Raw genomic sequence first — 18,189 nt, forward strand, 5'->3', positions numbered from 1 at the left:
TGTAAAATAGGTTTGCAATGGTATTCACAAACACCTTTATGGCATGTCATGCGAAGTCGGTCGGGGTCTTATAAGTGTTTATGGATCATGATACGTTCATCCGGCGAAGGCGGATAGCTCATCTTTTTGGTATTCGAATTCCAAATCTTTCCTCAAAGAGCCGGCCGGCCAACGGACCCGCCGTTGGAATGTGTCAATGAGGTCAAGCAGTGCAATTCGTTCGTGAGGTGTATGAACACTCATTCCAGCTGAAAAAATAAGTCACCTTTTGAATCCAGATACCATGAAAACCAACCGATGGAAACTTACCTCCAAAGAGACACTGTAGAGAAACCAGACTAGCAGCCTCCTCATCCTCATCAATCGCCCGAGCAATCCCGCAAATAGTGTTTACAGATGTTGTCAGAAGCTTTTGCCCGGCCCGGTAGTCCTGGAGTCCACCAATGGAGGGGCGATGCAAAATCACAAGAATCCGGGCCAGACTGTGCACTTGAAGGGCAGCGGCATGGGGAGCAGGATGGACCCATATCGCAGGGAAAATTCCCGACATTTCCGCAATTGGAAGAGGATTAAATTCCCGCGGGAGATGATCATACCATTCTTGCAGCATGTGGAGTAGCTCGTTTCCTCGTTCCAGGCGGCTCTGTATGTCTGACGATTGGGACTCTTCTCGCGATGCATAGTTGATACATTGCGCCAACACCCAGAAGACGCGATTTGCCATTTCCGCGGTTGTTAACATAGAGATTGTTTTTTTGGGCCTCCAAAAGGTGAAAACCCGACGCCGCTCGCGCATGGCCACCCATACATCTTGTCTGAGCCAGGCCCACCAGACTGCTTGACGAATCCCTCCAGACTCACCGTCATTATTCTGATATCGTTGAATCCAGAAAACTCCTTTAAGATGCCTCTCCCAATCTCGATTGGAACCGTCGATCATTTCATACGTGCTGATTAAGAGAGCAGTCGCTATTAGTTCATGGCTGCGTGCATATGACTGATACCGCATGGCCTTGTTCAGATAGTGAAGAGTTTCAAAGTAATATTCTACGGCCATGTTGCGATCGATTTCAGAAGAGGAGGCGGGCCTTGTGTCTGTTGAATTCAGTTGCATGCCCCGACCAGCATTGTCGAAGCTGAAATGATAGCCATTTGTCTCATTGCAAATCGATAGGTGCCTTGCAGACAATGCAAGTAGTGCTTTCATGAGACCAACATTCCTGAGGGCTAGATGAGGGACAACAGTTGCAAAATGTTTGAAGGTGTCAAACGAGTCTGGCCATGAACTCATTTTACGCACGAAGTGGTTAAACATCCGGTACTCCTGGTGTGACAGTTGAATGGGAGCGTTTGTATTCCATGATGATGGGTCGTCTGGCAATGTATTCGATGACCCTTCCGCAGGCCCTGAGACCAATCTATCCTCAATATCAGGATCATTTTGGAATGATGCTGCTTGAAAGCTTTCTCTCTCTCTTCGATTTCGGGGCTGGAAGACTGGACTTTGTAGCGAATCGCCAGAGCCTTCTCCTGTTCTCGCGGATGGAGCCCTTTTATGGGACGGGAGAAAAAAGTCTCTGTTTGTATTTGCTGCGTCGTTGGCTAGAAGTTCGAACCAACTCAGCGGAGCAACTCTCGTTGACACGGAGGAATCAGTGCCGGAGGATAGCACGTATTCGTGTGGAGAGATTGGGGAGGCGACGGGACCGTGGTTAAGAGGAGCTATATAAGGAGACAGCGTCTGGTTATTTCGATAGCTGGCAGACCTTGAAAGAGATTCTTGGTAGTGGGCATTTTGGTGCTGCACCTGGTTCTCATGGTGGCACGCGTCAACAAGCGCCCGAAGAGGCTCGTGAACCTGGGGAGAGACTGGAGTAGGAGAGTCAATTGGAGGATTTGGAGTCGTAGATGTGCGGCCAATTTGTAAAATAGCAGCATCACTGCCATCACCATTGTTCCCATAAACGCAGCCACGTTGCCCTTTGGCGCATGGACCACATTGAGGTCGAACCTGGGAAGAAGAACATGAGGGTCTGATTCTGCTGAAAAATCGGTTGATCAACATACCTCATCGCATTTCACATGACGGCGCTTGCAGACTAGACTTTTGGTAGCCGAGTCAATTAGCGATACTATAGGATTCACATTCCGCAGACAACACTAACCATCCAGTAGTGGCTCGCAGACCACGGCCGCGGGACTTCCGTGGTTTTCGAACGCCACGCGGGATTCCTTGCGTGACAGCGGACATGGTGGATCGGACTAGGATTTCTGACAGCGGACGCTATAGAGCGATGCAGAAACCGGAAAAATGCACAATGTACAAACACAGTAGGCCAGTCAAGCGATGCGTGCTTGCTGCACGTCCCGATCGCGACGAGGTTCGAGTTGGCGAGTTCGACTCGGAGCTGCAGGATCGGTGCGGTCGGTGGGGAAAGAAGAGACGAATCCGCGGGAGTGCTTAGTGATGCCGCATCAGGCAACTCCAACCATGCCTCGAGACGAGCGGATGATCGCAGCGGGATCAACAAGGAGAGGATGGGTATTTATATTTTTCTCGCTCCTCCAGTTGACCATCAATTAGGTGCCACCTACTATTCATAAAATGGACTGGCGCACGGGAAATAAAACACTGCAAATTCTGGATGCAGCAGAGAAGGGCCAATACGGTGTCCTGGCAGCAATCGTGTACGTCAGTATAGTGAGGTTGCTATGATTTGGCGCTGATAATTCCAGGTATAATGTCGAACATATTACAGCGTTTGTGAAAGCAGCCGAAAATCGAAGGTCCCCATTGATCATTCAATTATTTCCCTCGTCCCTCGTTCAGACACCATCTCTTGTCCATGCAGCGGCAGCAGCAGCCAAATCCGCCTCGGTTCCTATTTCCATCCATCTCGACCATGCGCAGAGCTGGGATCAGATTAAGGAAGTAGCGAATACGCTTCCCTTCGATTCAATAATGGTAGATATGAGCCACTATGAGAAAGAGGAAAACATCGTCAAGACCAAGACTCTGCGAGAATATTGTCACTCAAAAGGTATTTCCGTCGAGGCCGAAACAGGGCGGATTGAGGGCGGCGAGGATGGTATTATGGACACTGGGGATCTAGCAGGTAGGCTCGGTTGAGAGTCCTAAGATGAATGAAATCGTCAGCTGAACTCTCAATGCAGGGATTTTGACAAACGCAGAGGATGTCGAAGAGTTTATAGGTGCAGGAGTTGACTTTCTTGCACCGAGTGTTGGCAATCTTCACGGTGACTATGGTCCGAAGGGCCCACAACTGGACATGGAACGGTGAGAATATAGCAGATTCCTTCGGGCAGGGGTCGCTGACAAGCTTAACTCTGGCAGTCTCAAACGAATCTTTCGGGCGCTGAATGGGCGCGCTCGCCTCGTGTTGCATGGAACGAACGATTTCTCTCCGGAATTATCTAGAGCTTGCATCGAGGCAGGAGTCACCAAGTTCAACGTCAACAAGCTGGTGTTGGACCCCTGGTATGACTATCTCAGAGCCAATATTCATAAACCCTTGACGCAAGTGATGGACGAAGGGATCGAGGTTCTGACCAGGTCAACAGAGCGGTGGATGGATATCATGGGCAGTAGCGAAAAAGCATAAACACACTCAAGAGTGACAGGATAAAGCCTTTAGTGGAACCGGGCATTTCTCTCTTAGAGGGACTCCTGTTTTGTGGCGTATGAGTATCCCAGAGTCTGCTTGCCTAAAGAACTAGATGCGAATTCGAGAGGATTCGAAGGCCTAAGGCATGACCCCGTGACCAACGCCTCTTCATTCACTCGCACCATCACGTCTTCACGTAGACTGCCAGCATCTGCTGCACTGAATACGCGTCTCACTCCGAAGAGAATCGAAATGCTTCAGCATTGTGGATCAATTCAGCTATTATACTAGCAAGTGTCCGATGAGCTGGACAGCAGGTCTGCCATCTTGCTACCAACAAGACCTAATCTACACAACTGGCCATCCACTGGAAAAGTCAATCTTGTTCCATCCAAACAACTTCTGGCCATCGCCATAGCCAATTGTGGTGTCGACATAGTGGTAATAAAGCACAGGGCCAAGGTCAGGATCGGTGAAAACACCCCTATAGAGAGTTAGACAAACATATCCTGATAACTTGAATATCGCAGCAAAAAGGGTTACTTACTGTCCACCAGGTCCATAAACGGTTCCGTGACTTTCGAGAACGACGGTTCCGCCACCGTTCGTACAGGCAGTGCCATCCGCATCGACCTTGAACAATCAGCTTCATCCACATGATCATACAACTGGAAAAATCTTACAAAGTTGCCTGTTGCCGATGAAGAACGGCAAACCTTGATCTTGTATTCCTCACCACTGGCAGGGCGCGATGTGTCATAGCTGCAGCAAATGCCGGCCGAATAAAACAGATAGTAATAGTCACCATATTTATACAAATATGACCCCTCGACGGCATGGGTACCGGACGGATCAAACGCGATATTGTACGACGCCGAAGCAGCCTTCGTTGCAGCCGAGTTCAGAGGAACCTGGTAAATGTCGCCCCAGAACGAACCGAAGTTCATGTAATACGAGCCGCCATCATTCAATACATTGGCGTCAATGGCATTGTAGTTTTTGGATGAGCTGGAGGTAACACCGGTCGAGCCATGGTCGGTCCAGGATCCTTCGTCCATCGTCTCGGACGTGGCAAGCCCGATTGCAGAGTTCTGAGATCCGAAGCTCGATACTGAATAGTACACATGGTATACGTCGTTGATTAATTGAACGTCAGGTGCCTGTATGGTTCAGTATATCATGGCTTGCGGCTTGTTGCACCTCCAACATCCAATCAAAAACAAATGTTGCAACGGAGGACGACAATCGAGACACTCGAGAGGAAATCACATACCCAGAGATCATCATTTCCCTCCAGATCGATTGACGACCCATCAGGCAGCATTGAACCAACATTTGTCCACGGACCCTCAATTGAAGAGGAGTATGCATACGAAATCTTGTTACCGGTTGAGAAACGATAATACACCTTATCAGATTGCCGTTGAATCAATCCAGGGTCATGGACATTGCATGCCCCAGAGCATGATCCGGGGTTAGCATATCCCTGGACCAGCGAGGAGAGGAGAGACAGCGAGACAAGAGATAACAACGCCATGTCTGAGGAGCACAAAATAGCTTGAAGCGATGGGTTGATTTCTTGCCATTATATTGGGTACGCTGGCTGTTATATGTCCTCGAGGTATCTCATTCTTAGGGCTTATCAGGAGAGATGTATCATAATTTGTGGAATATCCACACGTCTCACTTTAGGGGCGTTTAGGTATATTTCGGAATAACGTGACACACGAGTCGAGATCGAGGTGGCCATCTTAACTCGCGTTTCAACTTGACGAGTCGAGGTGGGCCCTTCGCCTTGAACGCAACCTCATTGATTATTTTCATCGAGTCGAGTTTTTAAAAAGACCAACTCAACTCATTGAGTTAAGAAATCCAGATGAACTCGCCTCAGAACCCATCGGGTTCACCCGACTCGTGTGCCACGCTATTCTGCAAGAACCTTGCGTCTACAGCAAGCCATAGCGTGCAAATTGCAAAAACAACAATTTCAAATCATTATGCTGGTAGAACGGGCAGTGAATTATTTAGTCACAAAATAGTATAGTATCCTACTATCTCTTTAAAGGGTGGTAATTTAAGTGTAGTACTTTAGACTAACATATTAGTGAGTAATTTATTTAATTACTTAGTATAGTATTCCATATGGTATTCAATTGATAGCTATGGTAGGTTTATGATCTTCCGATAAGGGGATTTTGGATTTCCCACGAACACTGCAAATCCAGTGAACAAGAATCAAGTCATCAATCACCTCATGCGGAGTCTCCGAACGCCCGGAGTGAGATGTGGGGGACCGATTCAATTGCCGTGCAGGATATCTGCAAAATCCCCTGCAGAATCGGTTAAAACACCAACTTGATCTTTTATCCGATGGACTCAGCAAAGTAATATAAAATAGACTCTTGGCCTCAGACGTTGTTGGTTTTTCCCCTCAGGACAAGATGTGGCCGGGTCTTGACATGTTATCGTTCCACCAATCGCTGCCATGGTCTGATGGTCTGCTTTTGTACTTCTGTACAACGTATTAGCTGACGGTCGATATGACGTGGTTGAGGGGTTTAGACAGGGATATATAAATGATGCTAAAGGTTCAACTAGACAATATGCACGCGACAGAGGCTGAATCAAAATGCATTTCTTCCGAGCAATCCTACAATTACTGCTCCTAATTACCACCGTATCGGCAGAAACATTCATCAATCCACTCAAGCAAACCGACGGCAGTGACCCGTTTATCGTATATGAAGATGGATACTACTACTTGACCACGACAACATGGACAGATATCCAAATTACACGAGCTACAACACTTGAAGGTCTCAAGGCAGGCGAAGTGAAAACCGTCTGGACAGATGAAACAGCTTCGAGGTGTTGCAACGTCTGGGCACCAGAAATCCACCAAATTAATGGCGTGCAAGTTATCTCACATACGCTATATTGAACCAATCTAACATACACAGATGGTACATCTTCTACACAGCCGGCAGCAGCGACACTCTAGACGACCAACGCTCTTTCGTCCTAAAGGGCGGCTCCTCTCCCTGGGACACATACAGCTATCTCGCACAATTAACACCAGAATGGGGCATAGATGGAACAGTGCTCAGATTAGACAGCAAAAACTACTTCGTCTGGTCCTGTATGGTGGACAGCCTTCAATCCCTCTGCATCGCCACACTCGATGACCCATCCACGCTCGGAACAACGTACACCCTCTCCAAGCCAACCGAGGACTGGGAAACGGTCGAAGTACCAGTAAACGAAGGCCCTGCGCCACTGTATCACGATGGGAAAACGTGGCTAGCCTACTCAGCCTCCTACTGCTGGACAGCCAACTACTCGCTCGGGCTCCTCACGTACGACGGCGCAGGCGACCCGCTTGAGGCAACCTCATGGACGAAATCCGGTGGTCCGGTATTCATCTCTGCCAATGGCAATTATGGAACGGGTCATAATGGGTAAGTCCGCTTACCTACCTCTTCCTACGTGCGATGTCGGTTCTAACAGTAGCAGATTCTTCAATAGCCCAGATGGCACACAAATCTGGAACGTGTTCCATGCCGAATCGAACCCCGAAGGAGCCTGCGATGGAACCCGATACACGATGGCCTTAGAGGTTGATTGGAACTCTGACGGGACTCCAAATTTCGGCAGCGCACCTGCATTAGATACAGTGCTTGAGGGACCTTCGGGGGAATAGGTGACTGTTGTGAGAGTAGTGGAGTCTACGCTCTCTCACTCAGGCCCTTGGCCTGCTATGAATGGACCAATCGATCGAAGATGGATTAACTCGATGGATCCTCACTGGAATCGTAAAGATATGCAGGCACTTTGCCAACTGAAACCGGGACTCACAAGCCCGGAAAATGGTAGATAATCCCGCTAGTTTAATCGATAATATGGTCAAACTCGACCTTTCAATTGATCAAGCCACTGTTTATAGAATGGAGCATCAGCGAAACGCTAGACGAGAGGTCCCAGTGGCGGAATCTCGTTAGTGTCTGGTCCACACCAATCTGCGACAAATAACGTGTCAGACCATATTGTATATAACCACCCTGTCAGCTTATTCGGGATAAATCCAGCACGTGGCGAGCATCGCTTCTCCAACTCATCAGTTTATTTTCTTTTTGCCGACGAGCAGGGTCCAAGGCCAATATATACATGCGGCCCTCGGCTAAGCTACATTAGTCCAGCCATGACTCTTGTCAACGCTTCATCTTCTGCATGAAACGCATCTAAACCAGCCACGTCCGGCTCCAATATTTCTCCGTTTCCCTGCCCATTTCCATCTGGCATACTAGTCACCGCGCGTGGATCAAAATAAAACCCACCCGCCATCTCGAAAAAGCTCGTCAAATCTTCACAACTACTGTCACCTGGTGGAACGGTATTCGGCGACGACACAGACCAGAGCGAGCCAGCCGATGGCTGTGGAGTGGGTATACCCGGCGTCTGCAGTGGCGTATGAGAGTGAGTCGTCGATGACAAAGGAGTGTTAGACTCCTGATTCTGAGCAGGACCGATATTCTTATCACGCCGACGATCACCAGAGCGAGTCGATTTGGACATTCCCAAATTCAACTGTATCAGTTTCAAGCTTTTAATGATCTTTTGTAACCGACGGGAAGTCCTGGCTCGCGTGGACGATCGTCGCACCATGTCCACCGCGGCGTAGAACTCGGGCCGACACACGGTGCTGAAACGTGTAGGAGCATGTAACACGGCTAGGAAGAGGGCTGCCAAGGCCGAAATTAAAAAGTAGTTAAATGGCTCCGGTCGCTGGAAGTAGATGTTTGACACGCGACTGTAGTAGTCCAGCATGTGCACCGTGCTTTTGGCCGTCTCGACGGCGATGGAGGCGCCCGAGACGTCGCCATCGATGCTCTCCGTTGTGAGAAGGTATTGACGGTAGACCAGAATGCGAAGCTGGTTAGCTTGTAGAGCTAGCAGAACCTGTAACATGGTCATATTGTCAGTCTCGTCAGACCCAGAAGTTGAACGCCATGTCGGGTCGAAGCGCAACTCGCTGGGAATAGATTGGATCCATTGCTGAACCTGAAAATCGAGGTATGCGCAGTTATCCGTGATACTGGATCGAGGGCGATTGCGCCAGCCGACCACCAATTCCCAGATCTTGGTACTTAGTCGGGCGTAGGATATCATGCACGTCAGGTATGGCGTTGCCGTCCCAGGTTGAGGCAGGTTGGTGTCCATGTCGGAGTCTTGAATAGCAAATGGGAGACCCGTTCCAAACGACCATTTGCGATCGAGGACGTAGATACACCAGAACAGTCGACTAGCCCAGGTCCATTGGAGTTCGCCTGGAAACACGCCATTCGTCTTCGTCCAGGTATCTTGACAGTGCAGCCCAAGTTCCATTGCTCCCCTCACAGCCATACCAGTTAACCGCCAGGCAATAACTTCATCGTCACGATAAGAATGGAAAATAGACTATTCAGTCAGCAATTTCATCAAGAAAAGATACAAATATACATACCAACAACGTCAAAATCAACAACTCCTTCATATCAACCTGCGCAACCTTCAACCGACTCGCAAACTGATCCTCCACACTATCCGCCAACTGCGCTGCCCTCTCACTCCTCCCATGCGACTCCGCCAACAAAGCCGTAGCTAGAAGGATTTTCAAAAACTCCACGTCCCGCGCAATGAACCAATCTTGCTCTGTCTCCGTTTTCGACGGAGAAGCTGGGACATCACACCCGTCATTTCGGTAAAAGTCGATGATATACGCTCGGACGCTGTCCAGATCGACACAGGGGTACATTATCCCGACGGTGTTCTCGTACACCCCCACGAGACGTAGAGCTTCCGTCTGGCCCAGACTGCGTAGCGGGTCATCTGTTAGCCCTGTTGCTTCAGATGCCCCTGCACTGCGTGTACTTGACGATTGCAAGTCCTCATCATCACTATCATCAGGTGGCTTCTGTCGCGCCGTTATACCAAACTCCGCGCTCGTGGGACCCACATAGGAAGGCGACTTGGGCGCATTCATAATCCGATGTAGTCCAATGTGAGTAGATAACGGAGCAGATGAAGAGTTCAAAGTTGGTCCATCCTTAGTCGTAGACATGGTCGAGTTCGAATTTGTGTGCGAATTCGACTCCAGCTCATGCATGCGCTCTGAGAGTGTCCGCATCTCCCGCTGGAGAGTTTCAATCTGGTAGTCGACAGTTTTGAATCGAGTGTTTAATCTGCTTCAATTAGCAAGGTCGCATCTACCATCTGGCAAACTAGAGACAAACCTGTCGTCTTTGAAATCCCCCTCCGGAGCAGGCGTGAGATTGCCGTTGGCGTAGATGCATTCCGTGCCATCTCGGACACATCGGGAACAGACAGATTCACCACTACATTTCAATTTACGTCTTTTGCACTCATTACTTGAACTTTCAGTTAGCCTACATCCAAAAAAGCACATTGATGATCAGAAAAAAAGAAAGCCTACCAAGCGCGCAGAGTGTACTTGGCCCGTTTCTTGCTCCGAGGCTGATCCGGAACGTCGCCGCCTCGCTTGGCAGGTGATGAGACGTCCATTGTGCATAACTCGACAAATTCCGGAGTCTCCACTATCAGGGCTGGCTGCGTGGAGATGCGTTGTACAATAAGACAAGGAATTTTGATAATAATAACGGTAGTGGTGGTCGTGCTGTGCAGGAAGAGAGAAGGAAAGAAGTTGGCGATTCCGACGTTCCGAGGAGGAAGAGGAAAAGGCTAACCGGAAAGGGAAATCCTCGCGCTGGAGGGGATCTTCGCTTGATATCATTGCAAGGCAACTGTTATCTTTCACATATTAGTCTTATTTTTTAGATTGTGTCTATTGGTGAGACTACTGGTTATGTAAGAATTGTGGTTGAAAAATCTGATTAACCCAGGTACCAGAAATATATATTGCAGGCCAACATAACACCCACTCCAGTCTCAGTTTCTATCTCAACGATTTCTTTCCTTAGTGATTACAAAGGGTAGGTGAGTCATCTAGGTTGACCAAAGAGTGAGCCTCATATAGAATTGTGAATAATAGCAATTCAAGAAGTACCTCCCTTGTTGACTGTGATAATCAATGCAAAATATAGCTCTATTAAATATTTCAGTGCACATATTTAGTCTGTCTGATACGACATTGCTCAAAGCAGAAGCTTAAGATATTAATGATATGAGTCCGCTGGATTATGCCGTGGTCATTAGCCATTTATTTACTCTGGTTTCAAGACCAGTTCCCTCTGGTAGATCCACCCTCGTTAACCATCCTCAATCTGGTCTTCAAAATCAGGCGCAACCCATTCGTAGTCTGTGATCTTCTGCCCTTGAAGGCGAGTGCGCGGAGTAAATTCCTGTCATGGAAACTGGCGCTCATCTAGACTGATAATAGATTATTCTACTTGAATTCTCTGAATTCGGTATTGGAACGAATGACATAATTGGGAATTGATTTAGCCTTTAGTGGAAATTTGATCCAATACTTGGATCTCCTAGGGCTGGTTTCGGAATGAAAGCATAAAGGATGGTAGCAATGAGCCTTGAGCCCAGGAAGGCCGTAACATCGCATTTAGGTAAACACATCAAATTCGTTCAACTATGGTGTTGTATCGTTAGTACCGTATTGATAATCTAGGCATGTTCTGAAAGTCAGACTTACCATACACGAGGTCTCGGCCAGTTTCCGGGTGAGGCACTTGCCGGACTGCTCGATACCTTTCTTCGCTGCCTCGTTTGATGTATTGCTGGAGGCTATGATTGCTGCAGCCACGGCCGGGGCAGGCTTCGCAGGAACGAAATACAGAGGGAGCTTTGCTTTTCCTTGACGGTCCATCCCAGATCTCTGAAGAGTTGATCCTGTTTCTAGGGCAGGTTAGCGACAGACAGATGCCTAGAAAAGATATACTTACCTCCTTGACAGTGCTATGGACACCTGCAATTATGCCTGGGTGTATAGACTTATTTCCTTATTTTTTCTGGTCCACGATCTAAAGGCTCTTGTTAGCGACATCCTTTCATGCTTTGACTCAACTCTAGCCTGTCGAGAAGCGGCAGGAAAAAAAAAACAAAAAAGACAAGCTGGAATGGTAAGTGCTTACGTTCTATACCTCTTCAGGAGTTTCTATATCATACTCTATATATAATAAGTTAACCATATTAATTCCCTTTATAATAAACTTATTATAGACCCCAGTGTACATGATAATAATTTTATGAAATAATTTAAAGTAAGCCTTAAGATTAAGAGCGGTAGAGAAAATAGCCTAGTCCAGCTATATTCCTGGTCAGTAATCATGGGTACCACTGGAAAGAGGAGCAGTTAGATCCTGGCCTGTTGCTAGTAGTCAGTAAAGGAGACGTTCGCAATGGAATCCTTCAAATAAAGGGGGGCAAAAAAAATTATTCTTAGATAGCTAGAAAGTATATATAGTAATAATTTTAATAATACTAGTTTATATAGGATCTAATATAGATTGGTAGGGTAATAATAGAAATATAAGGGTATACTAGATACTTAGAGGGGGGTATAGTAGATTGGTAAATACTATATAATGGATAGGCAATTCTACAGGAAAAATACCAAGGATCCACCCAAGATTGATATAAGGGACACCTTCTCTATAACAGAGGGCGGTCGGGGAACACCTTCAATAGTCTGACTAGTCTGCATGTGGTGCTAAATGCGACTTTCCATATTTAAAAGATGCTTTTCCGGAATGTCTGGGTTGTGCACAGATATATCTCGACAGCTTATATCTTGACACGCTATGGCTAACTTTCCATGCTGAACGTATGCCCTACTATAGATGAGAGAACAAAGCCAATGGCAATAATATTTCTGGTTCTGGTTGGGGATATACATATTAAGTCCATTGTTTATCTGGCTGGTTGATTGAAAAACTCGGGATGTTGACAGGCGGCTAATGTTTCTCCCCTAGTTATGTGCACAAACTATGTTCGATGTGCACCAAGCTTCCTGGGCATAAACTGGATATTTAGACTAACAAAACAGGGATAACAGAAATGATAAAACGATGGGAGCACTTATTGATCAAACTCAATCTGACTGATATCATAGAATGAACCCCCTTCTTCTTCAGCTTCCATGAACCCCGGGGCCACCTCTTCAATTCGTTCCTCCAGTTCCTGGCGACTGAGTTTGTCTCCGTTATGCAATCGAGAAAGTAAAAGTTCAGGCAGAGGCGGTTCCATATCAAAGGGTCTGCACAGATGAGTCACGCATTAACAACACCAAAAAGGGGTAACTCACTCTTCAGATACATGTTCTCTCTCAATCGCCCCCTCAAGACCCCATCCCAAACCAACGAGAGTATTCCACACATGTCTTACATCCTCAGGCCGCATACGAGCCGCAAATTCAACCGATCCATTGGTGTGGGGCTTGAGCATCAAAATCAACCCCGTTTGAAGCGTAACATCATCAACCAAGACTGCGGTGCCAATCTCGTTGAATATCACCGTCCCATCGACCGTCATCCCCATGTCACTGAAGTCAGGGCATTCGACTGATCGGGCCAATTTGAAGGTCTCCGCGGTGATGGGTTTGTCGGTAGCGCTGGGTGAAATCATGGCCACTGGACTGCTGACTGGGTTAATAGGATCGTCATAGTTCCATTCCCATTGGAGAAGGAAAGCTTTGATCATTCGGTTGTGGTCTTGAGGTGTTTTAATTGTTGCGATGTAGTAGAGGTCTGTTGATTCGGGGAATGGCGTGCCGCGGAGGCAGTCATCCTGCTATCGTTTAGTAATCGCATCAAATTTAGCCATATGATATTGTTTGTTAGTGACATACAGATCCATCGTACTTGTTAAATGGGGGCTCGTGGTCAATGGGATTGTTTTGATAATTCTTCCTTGCGGTCAGCATTCTAGCAAAAGCGAAAAAGTATATAGAACCTGTAGGCTTACTTCACGATAGCCCTGATCGACAGAAGCCCACGCGACCACCAATTCTCGTCGCTGGGCGTCTTCATATTCAAAACCCTCTTCATTGGAATCCTCTCTCCGAGGAGCCCAGTGTTCGCGAATAAATCGTCGGAATCCTTGTGTGGCGAGGTCGAACTCTCTATGCTCCATTCGTGGTTCTGGATGAGCACGGATAGTGGAGGGAATACCTCCTGGCCAGTGTCGCCCGTTCATTGTGAAGTGGTTTGGATACAAGAGAGAAAGGGAGGAAGAAAGAAAACTCAAATGGGGGGCAGGAGTTTATCAGTTGGCGGGGGTGGTGTTTAATCACGATTAGCTTCGTTTAACGGTCCGCCAAGGTCCACTTGGCTGGTTTTTGGGTTTTGCTGCCTGTTTTCATCCAAGAATACCTAATAGAGAATACGGTAATGGATTTCTATGTAGAAGATAAATCTTATATGTAATAATAGCTAAACGACATCTACGCTGCAGTGGTGGTGCTCGAAGTACAAGACCCATACTTCGGGTCACAATTACTTCCACAATACTCGTCAGTAGAGCCACTGTTCGAATAATTAGTTCAGAGAAATGTTAATCAGTGTGGCGAAGGATAACTTACCAGTCTCCATTGATACTGCAGCACTGTCCAAAAGTCGATCCAAGACAGGTAGCCCCGCCCTGGACACCGCAAAGCCCATTCTGTGAGATGGTTTTGCTATTTGAACCTGAATTGGAACAGGATCCGTAGTTTGGGTCACAGTTGGTGCCACAGTAATCATCACTAGAGCCACTGCGGATATGATTAGTTTGGCGTGATTGAACCAAGGAGTGAAGAAAAGAATCTTACCAGTCTCCGAATTTACTACAGCAGTCGCCAAAACTGGAGCCAAGGCATGTGTAACCGCCCTGAGTGCCGCAAGTACCGTCCGAAGAGATATTCCCTGACGGTGTAGAGGAGGCGGAAGTAGCAGTTGCACTAGAAGTGAAAGTGGAACTTGCTTGAGAACAAGATCCGTAGCCTGGATCACAGTTGCTTCCACAGTAGTCGTCACTAGAACCACTGCTATGGGTTAGTTTGAAGCCCCTTAATCAAAACTTGAAAAAACCTACCAGTCTCCATATTTACTACAGCAGCTGCCAAAAGTTGAGCTAGCGCATGTGTATCCGCCCTGAGTACCGCAAGTACCGTCTGGAGAGACGGTTTTCCCTGTCGAGGTAGCGGAGGCAGAGGCAGCAGTGGAAGTTGCGTGGCGGGTACTTGGCTTTGATCCAGGGGATACCGTAGACGAAGGAACATAGGATTGAGTAGTAGTATCAAGGGGAATGCTATAGTTGAATGGTCTTGTTGGCAATGGAATATTGGGGTTGAGCTCGCAGACGCGGTCGTATTCGGACATCCAGGCATCGTTATCGTACATTTCATCAGTAAGATCGTCGCTGATGTTGTATCGAGAGTAGACCTGGTCGCAGAGAGTGTAGTTGGCAAGTCTTGCCTGTTCGGTGCTGTTGATGTTTTGCGCGGTGCTGACGGTGTTGGTGGGCCATGAGAAGAAAGTGTATCTGCCAAGTTAGATGTGTTTGGGGGCAACTGGGGGCTGGGACCTACGAGGTTGTCCTGTTCACAGCCCTGGTCTGGTTCAAATTAATCGTGTTGGAAAATGAGGTGAGCTTTGTAGTGGTGTTGGCCACAAAGGAAGAGTAGCCAGAGTAGGTCTTGATGTTTCCAACGGGTTGGACGCACTGGAGTAGTCAGTACTGATTCAAGACAAGTAGAACGGGTAGATCATACATAACTGTTGTTAACCCATAGATGTCTGCAGTCAGAGTCAAGTTGGGGATTGAGAAACCTGAGATCCGTCATGGAGATATCAAAGTCAGACCCCATCGTATCGCAGCCGTCGGTGCCGGAAACCTTGTGCCAGAGCCCGCAGTTTGTATTGGATGTCGTCACAGCATCAGTTGGAACAGGCCTAAGCAGTTAGTTATCGCTTTTTGATCGAGGTGATTGAGAACGTACGCAGCAGTCTTCGCGGTCTTGAGAGGAAAAGAACCGTCCAACTCCATCGTGCCAGGAGGAGTAACGCAGACATAAGTGCCAGCAGCATAACTCAAATTCGAGGTGACGGTGCTTAATGACGGATTCCACGAGAGGAACTGCTTCGTAGTGACCTTTCTGCTCATTTTCGAAACTATTGAGCTGGTGGTATCGTTTGATCCGACTCGTGCGACTTGGCAGGAATCAGGCAGGCAGATTCGCTGTCCTGTCACCAGATAGGCGCAGCCACTTCCTAGGCCGTTCATGTTAACGAGGGCATTTGTGGACACATTCTTGTCCACGGAGATGCTGTTGCACGAGTCGGCCTTTTCAACCGTGTAGGTTACTGTGCTGCTATCGTTGAGATTGCAGCGTTGCACCTCTGCGGTGGCTGTCGACGAGGCAGAGGCAGAGATGGACGTTGCAGGAGCCGTATACGTAACAGAATACCCAGTTGCACCGCACAACCTGACCTGATTAGTGAGGACAGATGGATTGAAAAGGCTCTGGCCCCATTTGGAGTTGATCACAGTCGATAGATAGTTCAGATAGCAACTGCTGCACTTGATATCGGAGACACTGGTGTTACCTCCTCCCTGGAACAGCGTGTTGCAGTACTCCCCAGAAGAAGAATCAACCAAGCAAGTCGCATTGTACTGCCACTGCATCTTCCTTCCGGCCTCCGAGGCAGTCTGCATGATTCCTGAGATATTGTACTGCTTCTCCGTGCCACATTCCTCGTCGACGGTGGAGATGTAATCCGCAAGAGACGACTTGCAGTCGTCGGCGCACATCTGCTTCAATCCGTTTGTCGACCATGTACTGGTCTGCAGGACTGCAGACTGCAGGCCCCCATTGCAAGACACATTTGCAGTGAGAGCACTGATGCAATCGTTGGAGGCAGAGATGTCGCCGAGAGAAGATTGAGTATAGATGTAGGTGTTATTAGAACTGGGAACAGCAATACAAAGAGTTGCAAAGAACAGAATTATCACGCCAATAGAGATATGATACATAGGGAGGTATCTCATTGCGAAAGGAGACAATGAACAGTGCAGCACCTCCAGGGCAGATAAAGTGGAAGCAAATGCATATATCTCACTGAAAGCGATAAAATCTAATTTGATCTAGCAGCACAAAAGGAGAATCATAGACGCGAGAATACGAAGAAAGAATTCGCGTTTCCACTGTTTCCCTTCGTATCGCATGTTCTCGCTAGTGGTTGTCTTGGACATCTCTCCACCGATATCAAATCTAAATTCCACAATTAATTGTAGGAGCAAGCACCATCCTTTAGAAACAATATCAACTCCGTATTGGGGGCCAAAATAGGGCCGAATACTCCTCTTGGCACGGATGCTGGATGCCGAATGGAGTCAGTTCACCACATTAGGTCTGAATATTGAGACATGCACCTGTGATGTTTTTCATGACTGGACGAGCCCTGGATCCACCTGAACGACCGGCCCGTTATAGATCAACCCGCCAGGGGACTCGAAATGGAGGCGATCGGCAGGGCAATTACTAGATACAGAAGACACATCCACAATTTAATCTCGGAGACGATGTCTGGCAGAGCTGCGAAAATCTTGTTCGATCAAACCAGGGTTTGGTCCCTTGACCGGTGGAACTGTGGCAGTGAGCCTAAGCGAGCAACTCCCCTCGATTACCCAACGAGCTCATTAAAAAACTCTGGTTTGAAAGGCTTTAGCCGCATGTTACTAGATGCAGTAATATAAATGTAAATCTCAACTCAAGTGCTCCGAATGCAACGATCCGGCTGCCTCGGACGAGCTTTCAGCCCCCCTCTCGTTTCGAGTCTTTTACTCTACTACTCTCTACTAGCCAGACTGTGAAAAGTGGACACTCGATAGTCTGACTGGATACTTCGCATGGGACCTGCATTAGTGTTGTATCACAAATTACAGTAAACCACCGATAGAAGCAACAGATCGGCGCAGGCGACTCCGTTGCTTATATCGGTCAGTTGCTTATATCAATTTATATGAGTTCCGCTACCAATTTAATATATATTTTAATATATATATACACATTTAACTGCTGAAAAAGCTCCATATATTGCTCTGTTGCTGTACCTTCATTTTTCTTTGCAAAATTGTCTGCTCATGATAAATAAGTTGCTGAATTAAGCCAGTATTACCTCCTGCCTGCTGTTCTTTATATAAACAAAGCTTGTATAGGCCCTCTAAAGCTTTAGAGATTAGGATTTAAGGTAGTTCTTCCTAGGCCTCTTCATCAGCATTATCCTCTTGATCAGTATTATTCTCTGGCAAATACTTAGCCAGAATACCTTTATCTATATCCATTAAATCATCATTAACCTCTTCTTCTGAAGGGTTTAAGAATTCCTTTAAATCTATTACTTCTTTAATATTATTAGATAGTAACATCTTTTCAATCCCCAGAGAAATATCTTTAATAACCTCAGAATTTAAGATTTCACTTCCTTCTTTATGAAGCGCCTTCTTAAAGTAATTCCTAATTATATCTAAAGTTATATCTAGATCCTAAGCAGGAATTGCCCACTGAATTACTTATAGAATTATTATTATAGATATAGGATCATATCCTTAATCAAAC

At 47.1% G+C, this 18,189-nt stretch overlaps 8 protein-coding genes across 8 annotated transcripts; 2 read left to right on the forward strand and 6 right to left on the reverse strand.

Moving 5' to 3' along the window:
- Nucleotides 1–96: 96 nt before the first annotated feature.
- Nucleotides 97–2,251, reverse strand: ASPWEDRAFT_107812 (Zn(II)2Cys6 transcription factor; the record flags this gene model as incomplete). The annotated part of the gene is made up of 4 exons (XM_040827919.1): nucleotides 97–248; nucleotides 310–2,011; nucleotides 2,068–2,104; nucleotides 2,166–2,251. 4 exons carry the CDS (start codon nucleotides 2,249–2,251, stop codon nucleotides 97–99), a joined length of 1,977 nt encoding a protein of 658 aa, XP_040690040.1.
- Nucleotides 2,252–2,602: 351 nt separating this feature from the next.
- Nucleotides 2,603–3,841, forward strand: ASPWEDRAFT_58281 (class II fructose-bisphosphate aldolase; the record flags this gene model as incomplete). The annotated part of the gene is made up of 4 exons (XM_040838376.1): nucleotides 2,603–2,688; nucleotides 2,737–3,116; nucleotides 3,175–3,298; nucleotides 3,356–3,841. The coding sequence occupies 4 exons, from the start codon at nucleotides 2,606–2,608 to the stop codon at nucleotides 3,621–3,623; spliced, it is 855 nt and encodes a 284-aa protein (XP_040690041.1). The 3' UTR covers nucleotides 3,624–3,841.
- Nucleotides 3,842–3,925: 84 nt separating this feature from the next.
- ASPWEDRAFT_37937 (arabinan endo-1,5-alpha-L-arabinosidase) lies at nucleotides 3,926–5,190 on the reverse strand. The gene is made up of 4 exons (XM_040834794.1): nucleotides 4,900–5,190; nucleotides 4,310–4,786; nucleotides 4,174–4,259; nucleotides 3,926–4,110 (listed from the first exon to the last, which is right to left on the reverse strand). Exons 1-4 carry the CDS (start codon nucleotides 5,161–5,163, stop codon nucleotides 3,975–3,977), a joined length of 963 nt encoding a protein of 320 aa, XP_040690042.1. The 5' UTR covers nucleotides 5,164–5,190; the 3' UTR covers nucleotides 3,926–3,974.
- A 1,065-nt stretch (nucleotides 5,191–6,255) lies between these two features.
- ASPWEDRAFT_49886 (glycoside hydrolase family 43 protein) lies at nucleotides 6,256–7,326 on the forward strand (the record flags this gene model as incomplete). The annotated part of the gene is made up of 3 exons (XM_040837345.1): nucleotides 6,256–6,539; nucleotides 6,587–7,084; nucleotides 7,140–7,326. The coding sequence occupies 3 exons, from the start codon at nucleotides 6,256–6,258 to the stop codon at nucleotides 7,324–7,326; spliced, it is 969 nt and encodes a 322-aa protein (XP_040690043.1).
- Nucleotides 7,327–7,808: 482 nt separating this feature from the next.
- ASPWEDRAFT_169895 (transcription factor domain-containing protein) lies at nucleotides 7,809–10,184 on the reverse strand (the record flags this gene model as incomplete). The annotated part of the gene is made up of 4 exons (XM_040830534.1): nucleotides 7,809–9,080; nucleotides 9,127–9,844; nucleotides 9,896–10,030; nucleotides 10,096–10,184. 4 exons carry the CDS (start codon nucleotides 10,182–10,184, stop codon nucleotides 7,809–7,811), a joined length of 2,214 nt encoding a protein of 737 aa, XP_040690044.1.
- A 2,280-nt stretch (nucleotides 10,185–12,464) lies between these two features.
- Nucleotides 12,465–13,809, reverse strand: ASPWEDRAFT_37942 (uncharacterized protein). The gene is made up of 4 exons (XM_040834795.1): nucleotides 13,557–13,809; nucleotides 13,441–13,497; nucleotides 12,898–13,379; nucleotides 12,465–12,849 (listed from the first exon to the last, which is right to left on the reverse strand). The coding sequence occupies exons 1-4, from the start codon at nucleotides 13,785–13,787 to the stop codon at nucleotides 12,672–12,674; spliced, it is 948 nt and encodes a 315-aa protein (XP_040690045.1). The 5' UTR covers nucleotides 13,788–13,809; the 3' UTR covers nucleotides 12,465–12,671.
- A 225-nt stretch (nucleotides 13,810–14,034) lies between these two features.
- On the reverse strand, nucleotides 14,035–14,345 carry ASPWEDRAFT_107897 (uncharacterized protein; the record flags this gene model as incomplete). Its single annotated transcript, XM_040827928.1, has 2 exons — nucleotides 14,035–14,116; nucleotides 14,173–14,345. Coding segments are annotated over 2 exons (255 nt in total), but the record flags the coding sequence as incomplete, so codon positions are not given.
- Nucleotides 14,346–14,659: 314 nt separating this feature from the next.
- On the reverse strand, nucleotides 14,660–16,690 carry ASPWEDRAFT_737166 (uncharacterized protein; the record flags this gene model as incomplete). The annotated part of the gene is made up of 4 exons (XM_040839369.1): nucleotides 15,613–16,690; nucleotides 15,343–15,523; nucleotides 15,160–15,293; nucleotides 14,660–15,077 (listed from the first exon to the last, which is right to left on the reverse strand). Exons 1-4 carry the CDS (start codon nucleotides 16,617–16,619, stop codon nucleotides 14,660–14,662), a joined length of 1,740 nt encoding a protein of 579 aa, XP_040690047.1. The 5' UTR covers nucleotides 16,620–16,690.
- Nucleotides 16,691–18,189: the final 1,499 nt, after the last annotated feature.

Source organism: Aspergillus wentii (assembly GCF_001890725.1).
Source record: "Aspergillus wentii DTO 134E9 unplaced genomic scaffold ASPWEscaffold_3, whole genome shotgun sequence".
NCBI classification, from domain to species: Eukaryota; Fungi; Ascomycota; class Eurotiomycetes; order Eurotiales; family Aspergillaceae; genus Aspergillus; species Aspergillus wentii.